Source organism: Gasterosteus aculeatus, chromosome 8 (assembly GCF_964276395.1).
Source record: "Gasterosteus aculeatus chromosome 8, fGasAcu3.hap1.1, whole genome shotgun sequence".
NCBI classification, from domain to species: Eukaryota; Metazoa; Chordata; class Actinopteri; order Perciformes; family Gasterosteidae; genus Gasterosteus; species Gasterosteus aculeatus.
Window position 1 is genome coordinate 14587784 of NC_135695.1, and position 9840 is coordinate 14597623.

Here is a 9840-nt window from a genome sequence, read left to right on the forward strand (position 1 = left end):
CCTGGGTGAAATGACTTGATGTTAATTAGGGCCAAACAAACACTTACGGCGACATGTAGCAGGCGTCGGATGGCCTTGTTGTTGCCGGAGCCGCAGTAGGCCATGCCCACGGTGTACATACCAGAGCGACGCAGGATGGGGTCCTAGTGAAGGAAAGCAGAGCTTTGAGACATGTGAATGGAGCCACAACTAGGATCAACAAAGTTTGAGCCACTGCACACCTCTAGCTCCTATCAAAGGACACCTGGCAGAGCCTCGCGTGCGACACGAAATGGCACACTTGACGTGCAGGACGCAATATATCACACATCGGAAGTAAACATTGCAGCCCAGGATTCTATGAAGAGCAATGATCTGGTAAGACACGGACTATTTCTATACGTTCCTCATCTCATTCTCTAGGATTGATCAAGCTTGTGCCAATCCGTGTGTATTGTGATATTTGGATAAACCGCAGTAAGGCCTCAAAAAAAAAGAAAGAAAAAAAAAAAAAAAAAAATGTAAAAGCACCTCAATCATTGTGGAAAAATAGAAATACTTTGACTTCATGGTGTACTATATTGTTGTTGCTGCAGTTTACATACCGTATAATGCTTATGATGAAAACAGACCGCGGTAATATACCGGCCCCTGCTTGTTTAATTGTGCATTAGGACAATACATTTCCCTTGATCCTTTCTGGAGACTTTTCAGTACCTTGTCTCTACAGAGGCTTTCAATGAGGGTATCAGCCTCCTCCATGCGTCCGTACATGACCATGGCAATTCCCACAGCCAGACCACGCAAGATCTTCTCGTGCTGCGTCTCCTGAGCATAGCCCACCATGTCCTCGATGGCCTGTGCCGACTTGGAGCCCAGCATGACCAGACCCAGGGCCAGGCCCGCGGCTTCACCTGAGGGGTTACACAAGGTTTTCAGCATGATTGGTTTGTTTTTTTCCTTTACGTGATCAACTGATGGTTTACAAACACCAAGAACTAAATTATATTTTACAGCATATCAGAGACATCGGAACAGATAAGGTTTGCAGTGGACACATGTTTTTCTGTATTTGTTTGAGGCAAACCTGAATCGTAATACGAATGATTTGTGTCTTTTGGAATGAGAGGATTATGTTTATAAGCAGAGTGGCGAGGATCAAAGAGGCTCACACACCAGTAACTGCATCATCCTGGTACAGGTTGGACTTCAGAAGGTCGTAAACATCCTGCCTGGCTGTTCCTAACGCGGCCAGACCTAGACCAAGGGCGCCACCATGACGGACAATCTGTGAAACGGAAGAAGAAGAGCATGAGAGATGGAAGACTGAAATATTAATAAACCACCTCAAACAGAGTCTTAAGCTAGCTGGTGGTCTCAGCTACGAAATATCTAGCTGAGGCTTTTGATCTCAAGTAAATGTAAAATAAACCAACATCGTTGCTGGCGTTCTTGAGCTGGCTGAGCAGGTAGTCAATGATGTCTCCTCCATGGTTGGCGTGAATGAGTCCCAGAGCATACAAGCCTCCTCCCTCCTGGTAAGCAGAGCCAGGGGAGGTGTCCTTGGGCAAGTAGGTGGCCATTAACTGGAGAGCCTCCTTCTCATGGCCCTGAAAAGCACAGCACATTATGTTCAAATTGAAATCTGGAACGGAATTCGATGTTCTTGTATTTGCTGTAACATACGAATCATGGTGAGATCATTTACCTTGTGGATGACACCGAGACTTGCTGTAGCTGTGAACTTTGCCCAGTTTGTGGCTCTTGCAAGCCATTCCAGGTTTTCTCTACAAGGTCAAACAAAACCATTGATCAAATGTCAGGTTAAGTAAGTTGAGTTTCTCTACGTCTGGATGTGCAATCTATGAAATATACACTTAGGTTCTGTTAGCAGAAGTACCTGAGGAACTGGTCACTTGTGGTTCCCGTGTGCATAAAAGAGTTGGCTATTACTGTGGCTGTGTGACACACCGAATTTCGAACTGCATCCTGGAATAATGGAGAGAAAAGAAAGAAGAGAGACCATTTAACCAACAGCTTGTTTCTTTGTGTGCTGTTATCCACTCATCTTGTCCCTAGCATACATTACCTTTGTGTTTTTGAGGATCATTAGATCTGTGTTGTTATTTCGGATTAGGAACTGCAAGTGCAGCTCAATGGCCATCTCCCCGCTAAGGATTTTGATCATCTTGGCATTCTGGTCTTTGGGCTCATCTTTCTACAATAGCACAGAGAATCAAAACAATGACCTATCAACCAAACCAAAATTGCTTCTTTCTTTCTTTTTTTTTTTTTTTTAAACAAAGAAAAATGACCAGGAACTGGTGATTTTTTCTTTTCTTAAGAGCGTACCAATTCTACTGGCTTTCCAGCAGGGGAGCTGCCCGCCTTGTCATCAGTCTCCATCGCATCACTGTAAAGACACAAAACAATCCTTTTATCATTGGAAACAATTTGACTAAAATGAGCATATGAATATTTGAATATTTTCCTGCCATGCTTAGAAACATTGGGGTTTTGTTTACTTTCTTAGCATATCGTAGCCATGAGGAAATCAGATTTCATAAAACTTAATTCCAAACCCCTCGCTGTAAAGAAACCTACACCTTTGAGAACATATTAATGTGCCTTTCTTCTACCCACCTGTCTTTGTCGGGCGTGGGCACAGTACCCGTATTTGTAGAGCCAGGGACCGAAGGGATGGGTGTTCCAACAGTGTGCAAGTTCTGGATGACTGAGGAGAGGAACTGCTGGCTGGCGCTCTCATACAGGTCAAAGCAGATCTGATAGGCCATCAGCAGGTTGTCCTCCTTCACTAGCTTCTCCAGGATGTCACTCACGGCTTGTGGGTCATCCAGGAATATCAGGCACTAGGGAGGTGAGGAGAAACGGTGATTAGAAAGATATTTTCAGATTCAGATCCCCTTTTTGTAAAATCAGGTTCTGTGATTGTGTACATGATTTCTTTATGTGTAACTCACACAAAGATTCAAAGCAAAGACATGAGATGTAAAATAGAGTATGAAGCAGAACTCCTGCCAAACTACAGAATATCCAGGACTGTTTTCTTACACGGTATTAGTTTTAGCTAGTTAATAAATTGGCAACTAAGTAAATATTATAGGAGTAAATATCCAAAGCTGCATTTGAACAACACCAAGAGCACCACATGTTGAAGAACATATTGAAGAAGAAGAAATTTCCAGACAACTTATTAGGGATGAATGTCCCAAAATTAATATAGTGATAATTAACCATTAAAAAAAAAGCAGAAAGAAACTGTTCTAAAAGTATCAGGGTTCGGGTTGAATTCAGAAGATTTGGACATAAATCTCATACTAAAGTGATAAAAAATACACTTTGTCACATTAATTACCAATCTGTTTATGTATTTATAACAGAGGGGTTGGTCATGGAAATTATGTAAAAAGTGTATTAGGAGGATGTGATTGTTACCTGACAGACATTGATGAAATCAGGCTTGTCCAAGTTCATATAGAGCTTGACCAGCACCCGCAGCACCTCGTTGCGGAACTTCTTGTTCTGCATCAGGGACATGCACACCTTCAGGCTGTATGCAAGGAGGCCACTCACGTCGCTCTGCATGATGAGAAGCACGGTGAAAATGATTAGTTTCATCAGTTTCATGAAATCATTCTGTATAATAAAAATAGTTAAAACATGTCCTTTACTGTAAAATGAGTCAACATGTGTATGACAGACGTTACTGTATTTGAATAAAGTGATTGTCACAATTGCAACAAAGTTTTCATGCCACGTCAGCAAAAAGGCTCCAAGAAAATCTCAAAATCAGCTGTAAAGGACAGCAGGGACTTACTGATTCTAAGATGGTGTTCTCAAACATGTCAAGTCTCCTAGTCTCCAGGGCAATGCCAATGGCCTGCTTGTACTTGTGATCATCTAGGCAACGTAGGAACATTTTGTTTACAATGCCCTCAAGGCGGGGGTCAATGCTCTTCTTCTCTTCTTCCTCTGGCAGCTCTGCATTCTCCACCCTGAGCTTGGTGTAGTGATCTATGCATTTGGCTAAAAAAAGCAAATAAAAAAATAATTAAATGAAGGAGTTAAACTCTAAATCTCAATACGAGAGTCATTCATTTGTCTCTCTATATTATGCACACTGCCTAGAGTATGAGGATCAATGCAGCATCCAAACAACAGACAGGTCACAATATCATAAGAGTAGCAAAGAAGTTTTGTAAATGATGAAGTGTTTTTGCTTGATTACTTACCAATAATGGTCTCCACATATTCTGAATCATCTGTGACATTGAAGAGATCTCCAGCACCGAGAGCATAGTTCAGAGACTCCTCAAACGCTCCGAGGTGGTAGAAAACCTTGGAGGCCACAAGGGCAGCAAATGCTCTGCTCCGAAAGGTCTCATCCTCATAAAGGACCTCGCTGTGAGTAGAACACAGATTGTTATAAAGGACTGAAAATACTGACCTGAAAAGCAATCTTTTAAGATAACCATTAAAAATGTTAATGATCACTACTAAATCATATTTCTCTGTCTGACAGAAACATTTTGACTAGCAAAAAAAAAAAAAAAAGAAGAAACCAAAGCAAGGACATTGTTGAGATCAGCTTAAAGAAAAGTTCTAGTCGGCCATAAACACTGAAAGAATAGTCAGTTTGCAATTTGCGATTGGAAGACACAGTTAGCTCGCAAAATAAAAATTGTTAAATGTGTAAATATTTCTCCCAACAGCAGATATTTAAAGAATAAAACTAAGAATTTAAGTTATTGCTGACTGGTGTAATATTTTAATGTCAGATTACGTCATCGTATCAATTGCTCATCAATAGTAATACTTACATTTTATCAACAGATCCTGAAATCTCAGCCCAGAAGTCATTCACAATGGCATCTAGCTTCTGCAGCGCAAACTCCTGCAAGAGAAACAAAAGAAGTTGGTGTGTGCTTTTAACTTGCCCATCACACATTTTAAGTCACACCTATTAATGCACTTGGAGGACCGACAGATCAATTAAACCCCCTACAAGCTATTTATGCAGTATATGCCACTTTAAAAAACGAGTATATAGAGAGCAAATAGAGAGCAAATAGAGTGCCACTCCAAACATTTAACGAAACCTCCAGGATCCACCTTTGGGAGTTTGGGAGTTTATCATTGCTCTTTGTGTCCCAACGTCTCTGCTTTTACAAAAAAGTAAAAAACAGATTCAGATGTAATCCCTTTATTCCTGTTGGACATGATATGATTGAACATTAGATCATCCCAGGTTGCCATCTTCAGGCACTCCGCAACCAGATCTTACCTTGAGTTGTGGCTCCTCCTCATCCAGGAGGGAAATAATTCCAGCTTAAAAAAAATTAATAAACAATATCCATTACTTGTTAACATTTTATTGCAAGTATTCATTTTAAATATCAAATGCAGTATGGGTAATTACAAAAGGTTAACATATTACATGATGGGATAAAATCCAGTTAATGTCCCTAAGTATTGTTACGTACATACGGTGTCAGAAGCATTTAATCAAAAGTTGTCTCATAAACCATATATTTGATATTCAAGGGGAATTATTGAAATACTATGTTTACTAATTTGACTCCATCAGATTAAATATCCACAATTGAAAAGAAATTCAGATTAGTTTTTAATGCTGAACAACACTGACAGTTATCGACAGTTACGGTGAAAGGAACAATAATACAAAGGATACAATGAATGATAGCACGTGTTTCTTTGAGGAATTATTTTCATTCTTTCCCTTCTCTAAAAACATAAACACCGTCTCATCAAAACTGAGGAGCTACAATCCTGTACAGTCCGTGCTACTGATGACTTGACTGTTAGCATCGACGTTACCTTAATTTACCTCGAATTTGTATATTTAAAACGGTGTTGAGTAGTCCAAACAGTCGCCTAGATTTACCAAAGTCACATTTGCAGGTGTTTTCCCCTCCTGGTGGTGTATTTATAAGCTATAGCTGGTTAACATCTGACTGACAACCGCTACATTAGCTCTGTGACTCAGCTAAATCAATGGCGGCTAGCTGAAGTTGCGGCTAGCAAAATAAAAGCATTTTCTATGACTTACCGGCAGATGTTATCATGATTGGCTCTTTATTCCCTCCTAAGCCCCACGATCCTGGTTCTGAAGGTGGAATACCGTGCAACTTCCCGGCAAGATAATGAGCAGAAACGATTTGACGTGTCTGAAAATGAACAACAGTGGAAACAATCGCGGACTCTGCTATCTTCTTTTTGTCCGATGCCGCAAGTCCTCTTCCTGAGGCCCTCAGCGTTGGCTGGCCTCTTTTACGCCTGATTAAAACGCAGATGTATAACATTATTATTCTATGCTGCTTGGTCTGATCAATATCTATTGCCTGAAGCATATCGAATACTGCCATGTCGTATCTATTGTACTTAAAAATAAATATGGAGGTAAAGTAAAGGTAGCGCAAACTATTACATTTGGACTGGCCATTGTACAGGTGGTCTATCAGTTGAATTTGGCACGGAAAGGCGCAATAGGTGACTGCTGTTAGTAGAAGTCAATTATATGTGGAGGGTTGTTGACGCTACCGCGTCTGATGCAGTTTTCAGAAGGTATGCAGATCTAAGCGTTATACGCAACTAGTGTGCCGTAAAATCAGCACAGTAAAAAAATAAGTAGATGGTTTATCGTGAATCTACGTTTTCCGCATGGATCCATGACAGGTTTACTGAAATCGAAGTTAAATTATGGTTATTTCAGTAATATTAGACATATGACAGAGCAGTGTCAATTACTGAGTCTGCAACCAAATGTCCACATACTTCTAAAATAATTGACAGCGACATTCAATATAGAGAGAGCTGTACACTCAGAAAAGTTTATATGCTTTTATTTACAAATGAATAGCGAACACATACAGGTATAAAGTGAAACGTGGTTTCATCCACTTCTATTGCAGATAATGCGTTCGTCATTAGCACTCATCTAAGGCACTTAATTCTAATAAATTAACATGAAAAGGATTCACAGTACTGGCTTCATTGAAAACAATAAGGTGTTTGGTCCCTATTAATAAAGCGGGACCTTACTTAGGACGCTTTTTATGATTATGTTGGTGTTGTGCTTTGGTGATGTAAATTCCAAATGACACACAATGAGCAATTGACCATTCAGCCCCGTATGTAACTGTGCATCATGTTGATGGGGTAGGACTACTTCTGCTTAACACTAGCCATACTGAGGGTTTTAACATGGATCAGACAAATCTCTCTCTAGGCCTCAAAGTGGTGTAAAATAATGTAATATAGTTCATATAAAAAATAGTTACTTGAATCAGCCCCAATCATAAACAGTAAAAGTATGTTTCACCGTCTGAAACTATTTGACTAGCTAAATATATCTTCAGAACATGGAATATGGACCACTATACAGAAACACTGTCACATGTAGTCAGGCTTTTTAGTACCACAAGGCAAACCCTTTCTTCACAGTTAAAAGAGGATTGTCTGCAGGCCATGTGTTCTGAAATCAGCTGTCTCCTCCAACAGAGTCTCCATTCACATGAGGGCCAGCAGACAACAAACCGATTTTCAGAGGGATGACTTCTTCTTTACTTCCAGTGTCAGCTGAAAAACAAACAAACATGAAAGCATTGTTACGTGATAGGAAATCTACATGGTATAATTTAGCTCCAGTGGAATTCCCGTATGTGCGCTCGATCTTTGTGCTGTTGTGTGCATTGACAATCTGACGGGCCATTAATTACGGAAGTAATTCTATAAATTTTGTGATTTTCTTTTTGATACATCACTTTTTTTCGCCCCCCAAGACAAACCCATGAAGAGTAAATGTGTAATGCTATCTAATAGACTTGTAACCTGCACCATGGCTTTTGCCCATGTGGTGCTTAGGCGCCAGGCTTGTGCATCCCTGAACTAAGTGAGTGTATAAATTGCATGAAGCAAAGACAAGTTGAAAGAATGATGTGCAAATGGAAATGTCCCTATATGGCACAGGCTGAATTCTGGAACGACACTGCATACCTCGTTGCCTGCTGGTTGAGGATTTGGTGTCCCGGCCTCTTCTCCGTGGCCAGAGCAAACATCGGAACGGCCAGAAAAGCTGGTTCCTTCCATCCCCGGTATTATCTGAAAGGCAATAATGAGCGTTTAACAATTTGGCAGCGTATCTAAGGGCCCGGCCGTTCCATGAACGCTCCCTTTGTTCCTGGGACTTTGCAGGCTGGGAAGGAAAATGTGAATCATGTGGATTGAGTGGAGTCCACTAACTCAAATCACTGCAGTGTTTGCCAGAAATGAGTGCAGTGTTAATTAGTGAAGTTACCATGATCGTATCGTAAGTGTATATGTCTACTAAGAAATCAATGCAATATCGAGATTTGTTTATTTACTTCTATGGTGTATTATGGTGTATTATAATGTAATCGGTTATCTCTATTTAAATGAGTTTTGGGGCTTGTGTCATATCTGTATGCTTCCCTTCAATAGCTTTTTAAAAAAGGGTCAAAAATCTGTCGCTTATTTGGAGAAATCCAATATGTCACGCATCATCAAATCTGCTGGGTGGCCTGGTTAGACGCGCCACGGTTCAAACTCCAAGTTGACAAACCTACGCTGCTGACGTGTGCTTGAGCAAACGAGATGAAACACATTCCCGTTATAAAACATAAAGCATTTGCAGGAAGCACATACGGTCTGCCCGGTAAAAGAGCGTGGCTGATGAATGGTATTACACCTGCGGTTTGAGACGAGTATATAACTTTGCAGGCGTTTTTCTTGATGCTGAGCAGGTTGGCCTCTGTCCGCGGGATGAAACTGCCGACCCATATAGTCTCTGGTGAATGTTTGTGGAACACCGAGCGGATCTGGCGCTCCAGGAGTAGCGCACACTGTCGCGTCTCTGCGCTCTCCAGTCTTGTGCGTATTAATCCAATCAGAGCCGGTCGGGCGATTTGGGCACGTTTCGTGCGAGCCTTCACGTCCTTCAGCGTCTCTTTCAAGCACAATTGGTTGGATGGTCGGTTGATAAATGTCTGTCTGAAGATGAATATGATAATGGGAGAGTCTATGGTTCGCTTTTGGCTGTGAATGTTCGCCCTTGTTGCTGTTCTCTGCGCGGTGCCATCGCGCTTCGGCCGCTTCTCCTTGTCCGCCCCGTCCTCTTCCGCCGGGAAGGCGGTGACACCGGGATCCCTGGGCCCCGCCACCGGAGGGGTTTCGTGGCTTTTTACAGCCCCTGGCATGCCGCAAATGGAGGTTTCGCCCCTGCTGTCCGCCGGGCTGCTGTTGTAAAACATTTCCCGGATAAACTCCTGCAACACCGCCGCGTCCTCGTCCTCCTCTTTAATGGTACAGGCATCACTGACCAGATAGATCCGCTCTTTGCCGCCGATCAAAGCCATCGCCTTGTGAAAGTCCCTCTCCTCCTCCGGCAGCGTGGGCTCGAGGAACGCTGCCATCCTGGCGCTAATACTTCTGCGCAGATCCGTCTGGTTTACGAAGAGCCGCAAAAGCCGTTTCGCTGACACCTACTTGGGAAACGTCCCCACGGTCACCGTGGAGCGCCTGTGAGGGAGGGGGTGGGGCCGAAAGAGTCAGCGTCGCTGTCTATTGGCCGGTCCATGCGGTGGGAGGGGCCTACGGTAAAGTCAGCGTGTACTGTAGTTTAAACGAGATTAGACTTGAACGCATGAGTAAACTAACTATGAAAAATAGTTTGAAACGATTTATATCAAATGTTTAACGAGGATTTATGGGAGGTTGTTATTCAGATATAGTAACTACAAATGTTTCTTTTCTTTTAGCGATCATATTCGAAACAGAAAAGGTCCATATTGGAAATTTTTG

General features: G+C 41.9%; 2 protein-coding genes across 2 annotated transcripts in view; both read right to left on the bottom strand.

The window, feature by feature from the left end:
• psmd1 (proteasome 26S subunit, non-ATPase 1) overlaps positions 1-6389 on the bottom strand; it is a 28928-nt gene extending 22539 nt beyond the window's left edge. Inside the window, exons 1-15 of the mRNA XM_078108301.1 lie at positions 6071-6389; positions 5285-5328; positions 4821-4894; positions 4233-4402; positions 3818-4026; positions 3436-3579; positions 2623-2849; positions 2332-2392; positions 2069-2197; positions 1880-1968; positions 1688-1766; positions 1416-1589; positions 1156-1267; positions 697-893; positions 48-143 (exon numbers count right to left, since the gene is read on the bottom strand). Of these exons, the coding sequence (XP_077964427.1) occupies positions 48-143; positions 697-893; positions 1156-1267; positions 1416-1589; positions 1688-1766; positions 1880-1968; positions 2069-2197; positions 2332-2392; positions 2623-2849; positions 3436-3579; positions 3818-4026; positions 4233-4402; positions 4821-4894; positions 5285-5328; positions 6071-6386 (2121 nt within the window). The 5' untranslated portion in view covers positions 6387-6389. The remainder of the gene's footprint in view (positions 1-47; positions 144-696; positions 894-1155; positions 1268-1415; positions 1590-1687; positions 1767-1879; positions 1969-2068; positions 2198-2331; positions 2393-2622; positions 2850-3435; positions 3580-3817; positions 4027-4232; positions 4403-4820; positions 4895-5284; positions 5329-6070) is intronic.
• A 458-nt stretch (positions 6390-6847) lies between these two features.
• LOC120824389 (uncharacterized) lies at positions 6848-9564 on the bottom strand. The gene is made up of 3 exons (XM_040185207.2): positions 8729-9564; positions 8017-8121; positions 6848-7599 (listed from the first exon to the last, which is right to left on the bottom strand). Exons 1-3 carry the CDS (start codon positions 9450-9452, stop codon positions 7502-7504), a joined length of 927 nt encoding a protein of 308 aa, XP_040041141.2. The 5' UTR covers positions 9453-9564; the 3' UTR covers positions 6848-7501.
• Positions 9565-9840: the final 276 nt, after the last annotated feature.